We start from the raw sequence: 19,933 nt of genomic DNA, 5'->3' as shown, positions 1-19,933 counted from the left end.
GGGTCTGCCCGCACTGAAAAAAAATGCAGGGGTCTGCCCACATTGTCTCAGTCCAGAGAGCATGTTACAAACCGGTTCATCCTAGGTGGGTTAGATTAACCTGCAAAGGTTGCATCAGTTCAGGCTCCAGCTTTCTGAATGTCTGTCCCTAGCTGAGAAGAATCTAGTCCTTTAGCTTCACTAAAATAAGTCGCTCAGGGGCTTTGGTGCTAAAGACCCTGGGATCATTGCCTGCTAGTGGTCTCATTACTGTTCTTTGCTAATTGCTTTGGTTTCATGTCAAATGGCAGGTTTGACTCAAATTCTGCTTCACAAAAAAGCTAACAGGAAATAAATAACATGAGATTTCAGGAAATCCCATGACCTTGCAAAGAGCAAACAGAGGGTGGTAAAACCACCCAAGAATCACCTGATTCCCTGTTTCAGAAAATCTAAAACACAGAACAGGTTTGTTTTGTATTACACATCTTGTCTGCAAACCTGAATCCAATTAAATAGGGAACCTGGCACTGATTTATGCCCAGTGCCAAAATCATGTGAAATCAGGTCTTTTGCATGGTTCTGGAACCAGATAGTTCCAGCTGTCCCTCTGAATCAGTTTTGAGAAATCACTAGGACTACTAACACACAGAGCAGAATAGGGATTGGATAGCATAGCTAATACTCTTCAGCACAATGGGGCTGTGAACAGCAAGGTAATTTTGGACTGCTGGCAGCCGCTAGCGTATTAACTAAATGTACAGCAGAAATAAGGCACTGACCTTAACAGAGTAGACCTGGAAACACACTGGCTGGATACCCATGCGTATGTAGTAAGACATTACATCGATGATGAAGGTATTTGTCACAAGATGTTTGCTTGGTGAAGAAGGCTGTGGGGAAATCACATGTCAGCTGTGGTCACTTCTTTGAAATTATCACTCTGATTCTTACTCTCTTTTAGATAAGTTACCAGAGATGACACCACCATATACTGATTGTGCTTGATTTCTCTAGAATGGGGGTCGGCAACGTTTTTGGGTAGAATGCCAAACACCCACAACTTTGACTTGTAAGATGTTGGTGTGCCAGAGGCAGATGGTGGGGGAGCCATGAAGGGCCCAGCCTTTGTTGTGGCAGTGCAGCCCTGGTCCTTTTCCTGCCATCTGCCCCGAGGCGCTTGCCCCAAAATGCCTTTGCATGCCATGCTCTGGCACCTGTGCAGGGGGGTTGCCTACTGCTCTAGAAGGATCAGTTGGATCCCATGGGGGAGAAAAAGGCCTGCCCTCTGCCATTAATAGGAGCAGTTGCTCAGAATGACGCTCTAAATAGTTTGAAAAACCAGCCCAGTGAAATGTCTCTTTTTAGCAAATGCCTTTTTGCATTGTACTTTCTCTACACTTGGGTTTTTAAATTTGTAAGAGTCTTTTGATCAAAGAAAGGCTGTTCCAGTGGGGTGAACTGGCAAAGATACTGCTGCTAGGGTAGCAGTAATGTAAATGCATACCATTTCCACCTCCTCCCCACTACCATTTAACAGCTCTGTATGATTGCCCTTTGAATAATCAGAGAATAATAAAAATATCAAAAACCTGATCAACATGAACAGTGCACAACAAGAGGGATTTCTCTTCATACCATAGTCGCCAGCTTGGGGATCATATGACACAGAGTGTTGATGTTGTTCTCATACCACGGGTCAGCTCTCCCAAGGTACCCAGCCACTTCACAGAGGTCTATCTGGCTAGGCATAGTGTGTTCCTGGAGAAGAAACAAACAGCACAGGATGGTCAGCCCCTTGTTTTTCACTTGTTCTACATGGAATAATATCCCTAAAGGCAAAGGTTAAAACACCAGAAGCAAAGGAAATGTATTTAATTATACTGTTAACAAAACTTGCCTCTGTGTCTTTAGGATCTGGGAAAATGCACAGTGATAACAAGCATCAGCATAGACTCTGCTCCAGTATTTGGTCTAACTGTTTTAGTGTTATTCCTAGCTACCGTAATACCTGTGTTTTTCTTCTACATACACTGATAAGATGGGATATTTGGACATGCCTTGGATTTTTTTCCTGCACCTGTTTATTATCCTTGCTTCCCTCTGCTCTTGTTTGCTGTGCATTTGGTGGGGGCTGGAGGGGTAGGAAGGAAGGGAAGGAGAAGAGGGCAAGATTGAAGCAACACCTGTGAGTCTACCAGGAGCAGCTAGAGGCCTCTGCATTTCACACCTGATTTAGATAGCTTTGATCTTATCCTGCTTCCTCTACAAGTATGAGAATAAAGAATACAAGTAATTAACTGATAATAGAAAACGCACATTTAGCTAAGATTTACTGCCAATACCAGGACAAAGTTAAATGATTTGTGGTGATAATTGTTTATTGGCTTCTAATGATAGCCATGAACCCACAACAGCCCAGGCTCCAAGCTAACACGGATCCAGATATTATCCTCCTTGTTCGAAGATTGTTCTGACTTTAGCCTCATTTAAGCCTTTTCTCCCAAATGAGCTCCATGCAGAAAGACATAAGGCAAACACACCTAAGCACCTTAGTGATAGCATGTCCCAGCCAGGAGAGGCCCCAAGTATGCTCTGCTCTTCCATGCTAGGAAATATGTTCCTAATCCTGAAACTTGCTCAAGAGCATTCCTCTGTGCCGGCTCCCACACTATTGGTCTCCAGTGAATTTCCAGGTTTGGAGCACATCAGCATGTACAGGTTGCTGTCCCTGTGCCACAGGCAAACTCTGTGATGCCCTGCACATGTGAACTGAGTCTTTCAGGACACAGGGCTCTATGGAACTCATTGCTCGGTGGAGCTCATTGCAGGACCCAGACTTCAATAAGCAATTCTGTTTATGTTACTTTTAATTTCAAGGATTTTTACAGACAGGGGGATCATTAGACTAAGTCCTTTGGTGCCAGGGCTGCCTTTTGTGCTGTGTTTGTACAATGCCTAGTACAATGGGATCCTGGTTTGTGACCAAGTCTCCCAAGCATCATTGCTACATAATCATCATAATAATAAAAATAAAAAGCTACTATTTAATACATGAGACAGAGGCAGAGTAAGGGGGTGCAGCTTGCCACAAAGCCTGCCAAGTTTCAAGGAGATAGGAGCAGCGGTCTGGGGGAAACTGCACCCCAAATTCTTGAAAGCAAAACTCATGTCACGTGTATGTGTTAAGCCACAGCGGGGTCAAAACTGTGGGGTGGTAGCCCCTGGTGAGGCCATGAAGCCTGCTAAGTTTCAAGGCGATAGGTGCAGGGGTTTGGGGGAAACTGCACATCAAGCTGCGGACAAGCAAAACTCGTAACATAGATGACCCTGTGTGTGTTAAGGAGCAGCGGGATTGAAAACTGCAGGGATGGTAGCCCCTGCGGAGGCCACAAAGTCTGCCAAGTTTCAAGGAGGTAGGTACAGGGGTTTGGGGAAAACTGTTTTTTTAGAACCATATGGGCTAGACAACATCAGATCTTAGTTTCTATAAAAACTAGTGGTTCCTCAGACAAACACTCACATCAGCTCAGTCTGAACCCTGGCTCTTGACAGCCCCACAGTGACACTCTGAGTAAAGAGAGAGAGCACAGTCCCTGCCACACAAATACTCACTTCAGTGGGCCATGTGCTTTGCTGGCCCTCTACAACAGGGACATAATAGAACTGCAGGTTCAGCCGTGGGGTCAAAAAGACTCGCCTGGTTTCTCGTTTCCTTGAAATGAAAAAACTACGTTAAAAAAGTTACATCATTCAATAACCACAAAAACAATCACCCTGTTTGCTGCTTCTGGTGAAGGAGATGCTGGGAGTCCACAGCTGCATTCTGATAGCAGTTCTAAGGCTACAAACAGATGTTGAATTTGTCCCTGGACAAATTGCCCCAGAACAGAAAAGTCCTGGACTTGGCGTGTACATGCACTGCCTTTCCAATCAGGGTCTAGCAAGAGGCTGCACTGCTGCTTTTCTGACACTGATTCAGTGATACAATCACTCACACAGGGTTGCAGGCTCACAGGATGGGAGCCCAGCTCTCCTCCTCTCCCAGCTGTACACTGCACAGACAACCCCTCCCTGCTCAAACAGCACAGCCAGCCGGTTCTCCCCATGCAGCACACACAGCTGAGAGGAGAGTGAGTGCTGTGCATGCTGCACACACAGCTGAGAAGTTGGGGAGCCAGGCTGCCCAGTACTGCCCCCCCTTGCCCCTTGCCATGCACACAGTGTGAGGAGCTTGGCTCCCCCCACCCTCGTTGCCACACTGTTTTTTTTTGTAACCCCTGCAGCCCAGGCAGCCCAGGTCCCCTCTCTCTTCCCTCAACCCATGCAAGCAGCACCTCCTACCCCCTCCAAGCTGCACTCACCGCCCACTTGCAGTGTAGGCAGCCTGTGGATTGACATTTGAACAACCCTGATATAGACATCTATGAATACAACTGCTTGCAAAAAATGGGGGACAGGGGATTTACAATGGAAAGTTTTGATTTTTTTCCTCAAGATCTGAACACCTTAAATTTCCCTTCTTCTACTCTAGGCTCCTTTTCCCCTTTCTCTTTTTACCTGCATGACTTAGTAGACAAAACCCATGCTGTAAAGCTGTCCAGGGTGGTCGTCTCCAATATTAGCCACCCCTGAGAATGTCTCTTCATACATATACTGAAGAACAGATGCCACTATTTACCTCAGAGAGTGAAAGGCTTGGGCCAGTCGCCCCAATATCCTGTCATCCCCCAAAACTACAATTCGGGCGGTGTGCAGTCTCTGGAGAGGAGACATAGACTCCATGTTGCTGCCAGACTTTGCGTGCATTTTTCCAAAATGCTTTACTCCTGGGCCATTGCAGCTGGCCTGCAGGTAGGCCATGGTCTCCAAGGGAGATGCCTTTTTCTTAATGCCACCTTTTCTCTGGAGCCGGGAGTGCTCAACCTCAGCACTGCAATGAGGAGGAAGCTCTTCACCCACTGGTGGCAGGTCCCGTTCAATCCCACTGTCGGTGGATAGCACAGAGAACCGAGTCTGTTCACAGCACTCACACCCTGTCACAATGTCCTGTATCTCAAAGTTGTCTAGCTCCTGGCTCAGACAGTCCTGTTCACAGGTCTGTGACAGGGGACGGACAAACAGCACAAGCTCCTTCCCTGCGCGAGAGAAAAAAATCCCATGAGTGGCAAAGACAATGGACATACTAGGTGAGGTTCGTCCTTGCATGGGGGCCTGGTATTAGCACTTTGCCCAAAGTCAGTGGGAACTGAGGGGACTCAGCAACTCTGAAACTTAGACCTCTCATGTAGGCACCTAAATATGGTGAAAAGGCCAAATTATAGGCTTGCTGGTCCTAATCCAGAGCCCACTAAAGTCCTTAGGAGCCTTTCTATCAATTCCAACAGGCTCTGGATCAGGCCAAATACTTGGCATATTTGTCTCCCAGTCTACAGAAATGTCATTTAAATGACTGTTAATCTCATCACCTCCCTGATTTTCAACCCTGGTCTGTGATGTCAGCAACTATGAAAAAAGAGACCAAAAGAAAGATACAAAACTCACTGCAGCCCCAGCAGACATCATACAGGTGAAGGTCACCCAAGCTGCCCCTAGACAGGTCCGTCAATGCACCTCAGTGCTGATCTGCTTGCTGTCCCTGCTATTTTGTCCTGGACATTTAACTGCTTCTGACAGTACAGCTAAGTGCTGTCTGCAGCTTTCCATTGCTGTCCTACCCAGGTACTTTCTCCAAGCACCGTCTGACTCTCATATCAAATATGACCAATGATGTGGCAGGGCACTGTGTGTGCTGTCACTTTAAGGGCCAGAAGACAGCAGCCGGCAGGTGCCTGATGAGGGCAGCCATTTTGGATTCAGGGCTGCCCATATAAACAGGACTTTGCTGCTGGAAAGCCAGGCAACAACATCATCTGGCTGCAAGACTGCTGGTTTTATCTGGAGGTAAGGGAGGAGCTGTAGGGGATGATCAGGAGGCTCCTGGTCCTGGACATGACCTAAAACTGCACCCTGCCGGGAGTGGGTGGCCTGGTGGGGCTCCCAGGGGCGCGGGGCCCCCCAGGAAATACCAGGCCAGCTACCACCCCGGTGAAAGGTGGGTCGGGGTGCCTTAACCCCAGCTCCCACAACTGGGTGGGTTACCCCCTGTGTAGGGTCTGGAAGGTGGACCCCAGCGAGAGAGTGGGGCCATAGACTCAAACCTGTTTTGACATCCCCCGACTGGTCCATGCTGGGGCCAGGACTGGAAGGGTCGAAGGGCCGGGGGCCCACCGCGAGGGATGCCCAGAGCTGAGGGCCTCGGGCTCCAATGTTTACAAACTAGTCAGCCACTGGGGGAGTCCCTGTTCCCCCGAGCACTACCAGGAGTGACAAGAAATAACAGTCACAAGCTGGCAGAGGGTAGATTCAGACTAGACATCAGGAGGCGCTACTTCACTGTCAGGGTGGCTAGGATCTGGAACCAACTTCCAAGAGAAGTGGTGCTGGCTCCTACCCTGAGGGTCTTTAAGAGGAGGCTGGATGAACACCTAGCCGGGGTCGTTTGACCCCAGTACTCTTTCCTGCCATGGCAGGGGGTCGGACTTGATGATCTGCTCAGGTCCCTTCTGACCCTACCAACTATGAAACTAAGACTGGCCTGGAGGTGGGCCAGGACCAATAGAACCAAAGGTCTCAGGGGGGAACCACACCCATAAGGGGGAGCAACTCAGGGAGCCATGCAGCCAGGAATGAAGGCAGAATAGGCTGCCTGAATGGAGCGATCTAAGTGGGGTTCAACTAGTAGGATTCTGGGGCCCAGTGCGGGACCGGTGATATTGATAACATCTGGATGCCATCTGCGAGGCTTGGGCTGCAGTGTAGGGGAGGAATGGAGCCACAGATAATGCCCCCTGGCATTGGGGCAAGAAATGGGCAGCCTCCTGCTTTATTAACATCAATTAATTAATTGACAACAAGGCGTGGCTGGCAAGAAGGCAGGCGGTTAGCCCAGAAACAGGTGGGCAGGCCACTGTGAAATCGGCCGCGAGAAGGCCCCGTTACAAATGGCCAACAAGGACATTTCTAAACCCCAGCACTGGACGCCACCTTTGTCTCAATGGTGCCGCTCTTGTGTAAGCTGTTAGTCCAACCTACTGGGCAGTGCATCAGTGAAGCTCCTAACAATACCCAGTCTCTTTTGCCAGGGGCATGTCTATTGGTCAAGCACAAGCACAATTCAACATCAATCCAAACAGATGAACCAGCAACCTTCTAAGGCCTGCACAGCAGATATCCCCAGCCAGGACTTTTACCTTGCTGGATAGACAACCTTACCCAACCAAACCACCCACACCACCCTCTAGTGCAGGCTGGGCAAACCGCAGACTGAGCTCCCTTCCCCACCTCCCATCCTGAAGACAGCACCAGAGCTGCTGGAGCTGGGCGGGGTGGGTGGGAGCAGGGCTAAGGGAGAGAGAGGCTGCAGACATGCAGCTGCTCCAAATTGGAGCTTGATCCCCTAACTCCCCAGACCTAGCCGTAATACCCTGGGGGTCTTTAAGAAGAGGCTTGATGCCTACCTGGCTGGGGTCATTTGAGCCCAGTTTTCCTCCTGCCCAGGCAGGGGGTCAGACTTGAAGATCTACAAGGTCCCTTCCAACCCTACTTCTATGATTCTATTAAATTGTTTGGCGGGGGGGGATTGCTGTAACTCATGGCACTTATTGTAAAGCACCATGAATTACAGTGGGGAACTGCAGGTCTATCAGCACCCTCAAAGACCCCCAACTGCTGTTGCAGTTTCACTGTCTGCCTGCCCCCATGGTGCCCCTAGACTTTCCATCATTGTGGTGTCTACCTGCCGCTGTGGCATAGACTCCCCAAGTGGCTGTCATTTTAGCATCCCATCTAAGTCAGTGCATCAGCCTTGAGAGTGCACGGGAGTCTTGAAGGGCTCCAGTGCACTCTTGTGGTTAGGAACACCAGTCAGCTGATGGGTGCTCCCAGCCTCAGGAGCTCACTGGAGCCCTTCAAGACTCCAGTGTGCTTGTCAGGCTGGGAGAGCTGATCAGCAGACTGGCACTCCCAGCCACAGGAATGCACCAGGCTGCTGGTGCAGGGGGCACATTTGGGATTTGATCCCTGATTCCACAGTTGCACCTCCTGCCATGCATTTGTGGCATAGCAAGAGGTGAGATTGTTGGAATCAGAGATTAGATCCCATAGTGCCTTTAAATGAATGCCTGTTAGAAGCCAAGGAAGCAGCCCTACTGCCTTTGTGTGTGTGTGTGTGGGGGGGGGGAGGGGGATACACAAATACCTGCTGGCCATGCCCCCTCCATCAGTACCACAGCAGCTGGCACTACCCTGTGCACTGGGGCTGCCCTGAGTATGGAACTGCCTTGCTATGTCTCTGTTGGAAGGGACTTCAGAAAGTCATCTAGTCCAACCCCTTGCTCAAGGCAGGATCCTCGTTGTCTAAATCATTCTAAAGAAGTGTTCCTAAAAGGCCTGTTCTAACCTGTTCTTCAAAGCTTCAGAAACAATCTTCATGCACAACTACCAAGCAAAAGGTCAGAAGCATCTAAAAAAACCTACTTTACCACAGGTAAAGCAGCGTGAGGAGGACACTGCATGCCACCAATTTCCTGGCTTAAAAACAGCAGAAATGCAATTTGCCTCCAGTTCAGGCACATGGGCCATTGCATACACACTTGATGGGACCTCCAGAGGAAGTCTAGAGCAGAGGTTCTCAATCCCTGGGCCACAGCCCAGTGCTGGGCAGAGGTGGGTTGGTTGCTGGTCCACAGCACGGTTGGTTGCCAGACTGGAAGTGGCTGTGGACTGGCAAATGGACCCCCAGAGCCAGGTGGAGAGGCCATGGCTCATTTCTCAGGACCCGCAGCAGTGCAGGGTTTGGCCCACCTGGGGGGTGGGGGTATCCTTACCTGTCTTCCGGCCAGAAATTCTGGCCACGGTTGGTTGTGACTGCTGGGCCACAGTTTGCTGGGCCATGGCATAAAAACTTTGGGAACCCCTGGTCTACAGCATCTCCAAATGATCTAAGCAAATTAACATTTTTACTATATGGCAAACATGTCTACAACTTAAGCACTGCATTGTTCCATTTTATTCATTTAAGCACACTCACAAAGCTGGTCTTCATCTGTCCACAAGTGAAAGCTAATATTTGGGCTGGGCAGAGGGATGTCCTGGAGCCCTTCTGGTGAAGTATCCCCTGTGAAAAAGCAAAGTGCTCCATTAAAGTTACTCAGAAGTAACAAGGCTGCAGGCTATCAACACCAAGCTAGCACTGTGCAACCCAGCTAGCAATTTGATTGACCAAAAGAAATTACTTATATAAACAGTAGGAATCAGCCAATTTTCCACATGTATCTGTGCTGGGAAGCTTTCCAGTCCTTTGTCTTGGTTTTTCACTAAAATGCCCAGGTTTTGGACTTGCAAGCTAAAGGAAATCAGTGTGTGCTGTTACTGAGGCCAGTTTAACTTTCTTGCCATTCCAGGAAGCTTTAATCATAATCCCTAAACTCTCATCACGTGCTCTGCATGCACAAATTTCAAAGCACTTTACAAAGGTGATTCAAGACTCTATCCCTGTTTTCAAGACAGAGAAACTAATGAGAAGTGAAGCCATTTGCCCAGTATGGACTCTAAACAGCTGAGTGTCTCATTTGACAAAATGTTTAATGAGTCTTTCTTTTTAAAAAGATTAATCAGTGCCCTGGAAAGGCAGTGCCAGGTATATTTTAATTACAGTTGATTGCTATGTATCATGCCACATACAGGTCACCAGAGGCCTACTTTCATCTCCAGACTCCAATTTGGGAAGTTAAAATCTTAAGAACGCTGGAACAGGGACATTATTTTGATTCCACAGAACTGTCCCCTCGCCCCCACCCTGAAGCCCAGGCAACTGTCTTTCTTTAGTAAGACGTTGGATTTTGTCTCCCCACATAACCTGCTCCCAGAAGTCTCCCTGAATTAAGTAGGCCCGGTCTGTTCCCAAATTTTGTATTGATATAGCTAATTTTGTTAGTGATATAATCTTATACCAAAATAATTACACTCCTACAACCTCTCACTATGTAGGCATTTATACCAGTATATGTTTTCTATCAATATACTAGCATAGTTTACACACCTTCCCATACAGGACAAGGTCTACTTCTTACTGGTATGTCATTATCCAACCTAGAGAGACTTGGGAGGTTGTACTGCTTTTACTGTATAGTGTGGTTAAAGTAGTGTGATTTTGGGGTTGAGATAAGGCCTTTACATCTCATTCACTAAAGATATGATGAAGACATGTCACCAGGATCCAGAAAAAGTTACCCAGCTCCATAGACTTCTCAGATTGCTCTGAACTGAGTAGCTGCTCCTGTTCATCAGACTTGTGTCCCCATATGACTTCTCAGCCCTTTGGCTCTTTTGCATCAGATGTTATATTTACCTGCTTCAGAAGAACTCAGCACTACATCATAGACTTTCTTCAGCCTCTCAACATGCTGGCTGCGGTCTGCACTTATTTCATTTCCTGTACACTCAACTGCTGTCACCACTTGTCGGAAAAAGTGTTCGATCTCCTCTGTGGGCTTATCCTGTTGCAGAGAGGGGCTATTAATAACCAGAGGTGTGAATACAAGATCTACTGTGTGGGCTAAGCTAGGGGTGGGTAGAAGAAACAAAATGACCCACTCTGCTTTCTACAACTGGAACACAGCTCTGTTTTTTCCCAGAGCCCTGCCACATGTTCAGTTGTAATAGTTGCAAATTGCTGGAATGTTGTGATGTATTAAAGTTAGTACATGTTAGGAGATAGCTCTGGCCTGAAAGGGAACAACTTTGCAATGTCACGAGGGCACTTAACACATACAAAATTGCTTGAACATGCACCTGTTTGCATTTTAACTGCACTTAGTAAGTGTTAAGCTGAATGTGTGACAACACCTTTAGCTTACAAAATAACTGAGACTTTAAAATTGCATTAAGCTCTGGCACAATACAGCCTAACATCAGCACTGGGTCTGGTGGAAAGCAAGCCCCAATGCTGCAGGGGGCATCAAGTGCAAAAGCAGAGGTGCTGACTATTTTGGTCCTGCTCACAGCCAGATGAGCATTCCCCATTCAGGGAAATGAGGCAAGGACCAGGCCCCATGGTGGGCTTTGTAATGACTAATGAGCACAGTGAGTAGACCATGGACCAGGTTCCTTGGACTTCTCCCAGAGAAGTATGATGGGATATGGATCATTTAGGCTAAGGGTGGCCAACCTGCAGCATGAGTGCCACTTGTGTATGCCATGCAGCAGATTAGGGAGTGGACAGGCAGTACAGTGGCAAATGGGGCAGGGAGAGGAAAGTAGATCAGAAGCTTTGGTAGGTGACACAGGCTAAGGAGAAGAAAGCAGAGCAGATCAGCCAGGTGAAGGGAATCAGAGTGGCATGCAGGGAGGGTGCAGGGCTGAATTTGTGGCATGCCTGCCAAAGTTAGGCCAATCAGGGTGCCCTAGACTTCCTCTGAGGCCCCATCAAGTATGCATGCAGGGCCCCTATAGGTGTCTATACATGTGCTCTGGGGGTGGGTGGGGGCACTTTAATTAAAGCGGTGCTGGGAGCCAATCCTACTAAAGCACCTGCAGCATCGTGTATTCAGCATCCTGTCCTTCAAAATGGTGGTGGGGGCGCTTTAACTAAGGCTCGTTTGATGAGTTTTAAAGTGCCCCTGCTGCCATTTTGAAATGTGGAGACATGGAATACATGTGATGCAGAGCCTGCTGGAGCATGCTAATTAGCACGATTAATTGAGTCTGCTCTGACACATGCTAATTAGCATGAGTCAGAGCAGAGGTCCATCACGTGTATAGGTGCCCAAAGTACCTAATCTGGGTAAGCCCAGTGCTCCTTTAAAAGGCCTCCTTAGAAAGGGAGAGCTTTGAGTGACAGCTTAAATTCTGCCAGTGAAACCTGCTTTCAACAAAAGATATATTGCCATTAAAAATCTTTTAATGGAAAAATACCAATTTCAGCTAATTGTTCATGAAATCTCAATATTTTGCCTAAAACAATTCTTTTAAAATCAAACTTTTTTTCCCTTTTGGTTAGGGTTCTGTGTTGATTTTTTTTTAATTATGCAAAAAAAAGTTTTTGACCACATTGTCTGACTTCCAAGTGTATGGTGGAAGTACACCTATCCAAATCCACACTTATATTCCTCTATCGATATGAAATAATTTGATTACATTAGAAGTCACTGCACAGTAAAATGCTGTTCAGTATGTGGAAGGGAAGCAAAATATGGATTTACTGGTATGGACCACAGTAGGATGCCTAGTCACTTCACTGAGTTACCTAAATGAAAGCAGATCTCTTTTGAGATTCTGTCCCCTTGTACCCAAAAGCTGACAGTGTTGCAAAGTGCTGTTAACCAATTACCTGAAGGATCCTCTGCAAATTGTAAATATCACAGTCGTCGTCCAGAGCCACCTTCATGGCATGCATTATCACATAGCACATACATGATCTGGGACTTTGATACATCTGAGCAGCCTTGGTATCAGTGACTAGTGCATTGCATACAGCCTTGGAAAGCAGATCTGGATCTGCAAATATGAAAACCCTGCAGAAATGAATGTTGGAAAAAAGTTACATAAAATACAAGACTGATTACTGAAATAGAGTATGCAGCAAGACAGGGGTCACTGGGGATTGGGAGGGCAGGTCATCTGATGCCATACCACTGATCATCTAAAAAAATGCAGAGTGACCACTGCCATTGTCATGCTCTAACACTCGATGTGCCAATCAGATAGAAATTCACCCTGTGGTAGAGTACTGCACAGCTGAGAAATTAAATCTCTCTGAGGAGGCCAGCAGGGGCCTCTGTTTGGAACTAGAATCTAAACCAGGCAGATGATTGCCTTTTTCTAGTATGGTGGGTTTGTCTGCTGATGTAATGAGTACAGCCCTAGTGAAATCATCATGCTATCTAAGGGCTGTATCTGACCTATAGTCATTACTCTCATTCTCAGATTGAAAGGAATAGTCAGCATCTGCATCATTCTGCTTAAGAAATTGTTATTACAGGCATTTCCTTTGACTAGATGCCCCTTCTTTCCAGCACGGGAAAGCTACCTGCCTCCTGGAGCCACAAAAAGAAGCCAAAATACTCAGTAAGCCTCTTCCTTCCTGACACATAGTTGATTTTAACTAACCATAAAGTGTCATCAAAATGTATTGTGTTCTGAATCACAACACCAGTAGCCAGGATTAGATTTTGCTCAAGTTCTGTTCTGACAGTGGTTAGCTTTTTGATAGCACTGAAAAATGCCATTGCGTCTATGTTCAGTACGAAGTGAGTGATCGTTTTTTTCCCTGCCATATTATAATGTCATTAAAAGCCTCACTAGAACCGACAACACTTACTTCTCCTGATAAGGATATGGGTCACTTCTAAGACTTTGTTCAGAAATAACCATTCTTTGGTATAACACTCCTAGCAAAAAAACAAAACAAAACAGATAAAGCAGGTGATCAGTGAACAAGCAGTAACATTTGAAAACAAGAGGCCTGATCCTTCTTCATTTATACCAGTATAGCTTAAGAGTAACTCTACTAAGTCAATGGAGCTAGTGTGTAGAGATGAGGATCAGATATATAGTTTAGCACAACCAAGGATAAAGATAGTACAATCTAAAGAAAGCCCTGATGGAAAATGTCTTCTATTTAGGGAGAATCCTTTCTATACATTTCCTGTATTTCTCCTTTCTTTGATGGAGTATAAGGTAAGGTGTGAAATTGTACAAAGAAGCAGGGGCAGGGTTTAATACCCTACCCTTTGGGGCTGATCCTCTCTTAACCCACACCTTGTAACACCATTTGCACCAATGGAAAATGGGTGTAAATCTACCACCTTGGGATACCACTGTTCTATACCTACATTGCTTGGATGTCAAATGACAGCACAGGGTTCCTAGATATGGGGAAAACCTGACCAAAGATCCTAGCTCTGTTCAGATGGTGCCAAGGAAGTGTGGTCTTGTGATGAGAGCTCTGGATCAGGACTCATGTGATTTGTGTTCTGTCCTCAGCTTGTCATCTGACACTGTGTACCTCTGTGCTTCTGTTAATATGGAACTAATACATCTTTATCTTCTCGGATGTCATAGGGTCTGGGTGGTGCCCTGCCAAAATGGCAATAGTCCTATAAATACTAAGAACTTTAAAAACTTAAGATAGAGGAAACTAAAAATACATTGTTTCATCAGTCCAAGCAGGTCCAGTTCAGTTTCTGGTTTTACCATTCACCCCTCCAGTGATGCTGGGGAAACCATTTTTCTTCACGCTACAGTTGCCCATGAAATAAATTACTTTTATTTTAAAGTGGTCTAGTCTGTTTAGACTGCAAGCTCTTTGGGCAGGGACCATCTTTTTGTTCTGGGTTTGTATTGAGCCTAGAATAAGATAGTCCAGGCCTATCACTAGGACTCCTCACAGACATGGAGGGATGTTTCTGTGCATGATTCTTCTCCTTTCTATGCAGTCAGAGTACTCGTATCCATTCTCCCACATAAGTCCAGCTTGAAATTTCCATGAGAAAAAGTACAGTGTGTTTCTCTCCCCTGTAACACGCTACAGACCTTTGAGAAATAAAATAGGAAATGTCTCTGCCCCAGAACAGAGCTCCTAAGGTATATCTACACAGCAAACAAAATGCAATTGTAACACAGGGAGGCATACTCCTAGCTTTAATCTACCTGTCCTAGATAACAATACTAATGACAACATAGTGACAGTTTTTTCCCTGTGCCTAAAGAAGGGAGTTTGTGTCCAAAAGCTTGCAAAGAGCAATTTTTCCAACTATTTACTTGGTCTAGTAAAAGATATTACATCTCCCCAAAGACCCTCCCCTGCCTATGTCCTTAGACCAACACAGCTACAACCAACAACCCTAAAACATAGCAACAGACATTTCGGCAAGGGTAAACAAACAGTGTATGAATCAGGGTCCTCAGAGGGCTAGTAAAACCTGTGCTTAAGTACATGCCATCATATCTTTATTTAAGGAGAGGTAGTTAGCCATGTTAGTCTGAAGTCAGGTAGAAGGCAAGGCAGGGTGGCACCTTAGAGACTGACTTGTTCGGGAATGAATAAGCTTTTGTAGGCAACAGCCTACTTTGTCAGATGCTAAGCATTTAGCACAAGTGATAACAGCAAAGCTAGCGTGGTGTACGCTCATTCCCTGTGCAGGCATACCTACAGAAGGGTAAAGTTATGTGGCACATGGGGAATGCCTATCACATCTCTGGACCTATACCTCTGTTTAGGTAATCATTACAAAATAGCGATATTCCGTAGCTATATGCTCCGCAGAAAAGAACATGCAATACACTAACCTGGTGCCATCCTTTCTGTTTTTAACCGAAAAGCATAGTCCAGGCCAATGGTGCAGTAGGGCTTGGGCAGGGTTAATAGCTTCTTGCAGAAATCATATATTCTTTCATAGAGATCATCTGAAAAGCACGGAGCCTGGCATTGGAAAGAAATGGTTAATGAGATCCTATTGGAGACTGTGGCAGGACAGGCCCTGAGGGCTGCTGTGACTCCCCCTGTGAACCACCCTAGTCCTGCCCCGACTCCAGGTTCTCCATATAACACCCTCTTTTTTATCTTTCCTGCCATGCCTTGATATTCCTTTTATGCTGATTGGGAGGCTGCCCCTGAGTCCTGGAGTGATGTCCTTGGTGCTTAGCAGACTCACTCCATCTCTGCCCTTTGTGCCCTCTGTCCGCTAGCAGGACCTTGCCCATTTTCTGCAGGTAGCTCACATCCCAGTAGGAACTACTCACACCCTGTGGACATGACTCAAATTTAGCAGTCTCAGCTCATGACCCTAGTGGCTCTAATCCAGCCTCAGGGGCTCTAGTTGTGGTCTCTGTCCTCCCCTATAGCCATGCCCATGCCTTGCAGGTGTCACTCAGTTGTACTTTACTCCCCTGTACAGACTTCAGCCCTGTGGGCCTCAGCCTGCAGGTTTCTCTGGCTGTAGGCCTCTAGCCTGGGCCCACTTGCTCTGGCCCAGCTTCTTGGTCCCAGCCTTTCCTTTTCTTGGGGCTCAGGCTCTAACCCCCTTAGTTACAGCTGGTCCCAGTCTCCCTCTTTTCCTTTCTGTCTATGGCGCCCTGCCCCTGGCAGAGCCTCTCCAGCACATCTGCATGGCCTCCTAAGCACCCCTACAGCCATCATCCAGTCTTCTGGTAGTTACTATCTTTAAACCTATCACCACATTCTGCCTTGATTCAAATGGATGCCACCCTGAAGTCAGTGGGGTGAACTAGACCCTAAGACAGAAATAATGGAGATTCTACAGAGATCTAGAAATACTCGTGTGCAGGGATACGGACCGGGGCAGATTTTTAAAAGCATTTAGGCAGCTAGACATTTCTGAAAACCTCGCTAAGTACCTACTTGAATATTTAGGCATCTAACTACCTTTAAAAAATTGGCCCTAGGTGACTTTACAAATCCTCTCTCACTCTATATATATCACATCCGGTGTAGTTAAAGCTGAGACTTCAAACATACAAAAATGGGAAATTCTAGGTTCCTGCATAAACACTGATCTGTCAGCACAGCACAGCTGTAGTGCTTCTGAGCGCAGTCTGTTGCAGGCATGTCAGCACAAAGAATGGGTATAGCATGGCTGACTGAATGCTTATTTAGGGATGTTATTTAGGAATGAGACTAATAGTGGTATCATGACCAGAGCTTGGGATGTCTCTGGCTTCTGTGGTATTATCTGTAGATCTTACCTTGATTAGTGTGTACATTAGCGTATGGAGCAGGGGGATGATATAATGTCTATAATCTCCTCTTTCTGCCTGCAAAACCAAAGACAACAATTAAGTAAAGCTTCTTCAGTTCAGTGATTAGCAGACTGGAAAGGCAGCTGAGCAGTGCTGAATCAGAGAAATGCAGTCGGAAATACCAAGTACTCCCTGTTCTTGTGAGGTGCGGTGGGCGGCTTTTAAATGGAAATGTTGGGTCCTGTCTGTTCAGGCCAAACAAATTAAAACTCTTACGCCTCTGGTGAGATGTTGGCAAAGGTACAAGACATTTGGCTGCCCTTCCTTTTGAGTCTGGATCGAAGCTACTGGCCATAAGATTTGTTTTCTCAGCTCCCTAGAAACCCCAGAACACCCCAGAGCTTCACATGTCTTTTATTCACTGAGCTCCCATCGCTATGCATATTTCATAGATTCTTAATTGTTTAAATACTGTATGATACTATATACAGATCCTACATGGGCTGGAAAGGGTTAACACACCGTGGTGAGTACCATTAATTACCCGCACTTAGGGGGAGTGATGGGCCTGTGGGAAGGAGATAAAATGAAGATTGTTCAATTGATTGGGGGTGGCTAGTAAGGAGCATAGATCAACTATTTTTGCTTGGGAAGGAAAGCTTGATTATAAGCAAGAACTGAATAGGACTGGCTGGTAAGTTGCTGATAATTGTTAAGAGGGCCATGGAGGGATGCCTGCTGGGTCTGAGAGCTAAGTTCAAGGAGTTGCCAGGTTGTCTATTCATAAATTTATGGACACGCTGGAAAAAAAACCAAACCCTAAACATTCCTATCTGTAAAAACCCATAAAAACATTTTCCCCCTCTGTAAAAATACAGAGCCAGGTTGAAATACAGAGCATAGCAATGCCACTTGCTATCTGAGTGGGAGCACAGCACCCTGCACATACGGAACCCCTTTATTAGGGCCTGCTAAACCCCTGCCCTGTCTCTAGCTATGTGATGCTGCTGTGTTTCTATGCCTGTCTTCTGCCTATAGCAGCTGTTCACACTGCAAATAGAGGGAGAGGGGTGCTGCAGATGGGATGGAGTTCCAGAATAGGAGGAGAAAAGCAATGGGTGGGGGTCTGTGCTGGGACAAGGAGAGTGGGAATGGTGGAGATCAGGCTGGGGGAACCGGCTGGAAGGGCAGCATGGTACAGAGTGTATTCAGGGATGTCAAGGCATGGGTTGAATAGGGGACCCCTGTGGTGGGGGCATTAGGGTATAAAACTACTTCTGCAATCACACAGGGATGCCCACGCAAGGTTTTTTTTTTTATTACCGACAGTAAAAACACATATCAGTAAAAAAAGTTTCTCTGTTAGTAAAAAACTGTGTTCAGATTGTCAGTAAAAATAATTCATTACATTATGAATTCATTCATTATGCGTCCCAGTGTCATTTAGCATTTCTGCCTGGAACTGAACATTAACACAGACTTGGAATGTGTGCATATCCACTGCACAGCCAGAGTTAACAGTGCGCTACAGCACTAATTATATTGCGTTAAGGGCTTAAAGGGGCTTCATTTAACAGGTCTAGCATTGCCTAGGGATGGAATTCCATTTGCCTGTAACTGAACAGTAAAACTTAGTGATCTTATCCAAATATATCTTTGGATGAAATTATTTGTAATAGAGCTGAGCAGGAAATTAGCTCTTCTTGAAAGGAAATGCTGATGAAAATGTATTTTTAGTTGAAATAGTTGTTTGGAAAACAACTATTTTTGGCAACTGAACACCAGAAACAGAATGCACGCTGAGCTGGAATTTGCTGGCTTGCTAGGTGCTGTGTCAGCTATTGCAAGGCATCAAGAACAGGGCCAACACTATGATGCAGCAGATCCCTTGTGCCTCTGATCCTTGACTAGGGGGTTGGTAATCCTGGTGTTGGCCAGATTTCAAAGGACAGAAAGTTTTCCAGAATAGACCTATGAGATCTTTTTCTATCTTGAAAGGCTGGGGGAACACAGTTTGCAATGTGCAAGTACTGATGTGCAAGCTCTAGTAGCTGACCTCAGCAACTATGAAGCCTACACAAGGAGGATTTTTTTTTTCACAGCAGGGACTTGTGCTTTACCATGAAAAGCTCCTGGATTTGAGCCTTATGCTGTGAGCTGCACAAATGTTGGTGGGTGTTAGTACTGTATAGCTTGCATTTGGAGCAGTCACACTACAGGCAGCAGGGGCCTAAAGGACCAAAAAGCAAGATTCCCCCATTCCCATTCTGGGCTTCCTTTCTGCCTCCCAGGGCTCCCTACCTGCCCTTCAGGGGTTCCCCTGCCTCCTCCCATCCCTGGGACATTATTTACTTGTGGATGCCTGCACTGTCTGTGCCAACCATTTATCAATGAGAAGTTGGATTTTCAACAAAACAGATTTTTCCCCCCCAGAAAATGGTCTACTCTGCATTCCATGTAAAATTTCAATTTTCCATCCAAAAGCCAAATGCCTCAAACTCCACATATCCTGCCCATGGTGCCTTGTAGGAGTCTGGAATCCCAGAATACAGTTCTTCTCTATGATCCACGTTCCCCATGCAGCCTGGATCTCCCATAATATACCTTTGCCAAGGACTTCCATTTATGTAACTGATTCACTTTACTACGAGGAGGGATTGTGGTATACCACAATCGAAAAGAAGATGCCTCATCCACAAGGAACTGGAATAGGAGATACCTGAACTGCAACTCCCATGAAGCACTGCAGCAGTTCTGAATTTAAATATCTGGGGGTTTATTTTGTTCTGTTTTAGTTCTTGCCAAAATGTTCTGTATAATTCTCAAGCTATTTTTTTTTCAGTTTTATCAAAATTCTCCTTGAGAGAGGGGATAGAAGGTCCATTTGCTGAGCAGTTTTAACATTTACGTTGTTCTAGGGAGCCTACCCACTGGCTTGTACAGAGGGAACCAGACTGATGACCGTAATAGTGGTACTTGGAGGTTACAATAATGTCTCTGCAGTCATGGCCACAGCTTCAGAGACCACTAGGCTGTTCCTCCACAGCACTGCCTAGAACAGTAAAAGCCACTTCAGGTGCAGTTGGCCTAACCACTATGCCAGTGAAAACTATTTTAAACCAAGACATGTATACATAAGACACAAGCTAAACAG

General features: G+C 46.2%; 1 protein-coding gene across 7 annotated transcripts in view; it reads right to left on the bottom strand.

Moving 5' to 3' along the window:
* PIK3R6 (phosphoinositide-3-kinase regulatory subunit 6) overlaps positions 1–19,933 on the bottom strand; it is a 73,009-nt gene that overhangs the window by 15,884 nt on the left and 37,192 nt on the right. For all 7 annotated transcript variants that reach the window (XR_003095810.1, XM_025212895.1, XM_025212893.1 and 4 more), the window contains 10 exons: positions 16,786–16,854; positions 15,370–15,502; positions 13,400–13,469; positions 12,410–12,593; positions 10,430–10,577; positions 9,110–9,196; positions 4,661–5,117; positions 3,595–3,694; positions 1,618–1,740; positions 762–872 (listed from right to left, as the gene is read on the bottom strand). Coding sequence is in view for 6 of the 7 variants with exons in the window: in XM_025212895.1 (XP_025068680.1) it covers positions 762–872; positions 1,618–1,740; positions 3,595–3,694; positions 4,661–5,117; positions 9,110–9,196; positions 10,430–10,577; positions 12,410–12,593; positions 13,400–13,469; positions 15,370–15,502; positions 16,786–16,854 (1,482 nt within the window). In the remaining variant the exon portion in view is untranslated. The remainder of the gene's footprint in view (positions 1–761; positions 873–1,617; positions 1,741–3,594; positions 3,695–4,660; positions 5,118–9,109; positions 9,197–10,429; positions 10,578–12,409; positions 12,594–13,399; positions 13,470–15,369; positions 15,503–16,785; positions 16,855–19,933) is intronic.

The sequence above is a fragment of the Alligator sinensis genome, unplaced genomic scaffold (genome assembly GCF_000455745.1).
Source record: "Alligator sinensis unplaced genomic scaffold, ASM45574v1 scaffold17_1, whole genome shotgun sequence".
In the NCBI taxonomy this organism is placed as follows: Eukaryota; Metazoa; Chordata; order Crocodylia; family Alligatoridae; genus Alligator; species Alligator sinensis.
Note: the sequence above shows the minus strand (reverse complement) of the source record. Positions and strands in the feature narration are given on the sequence as shown.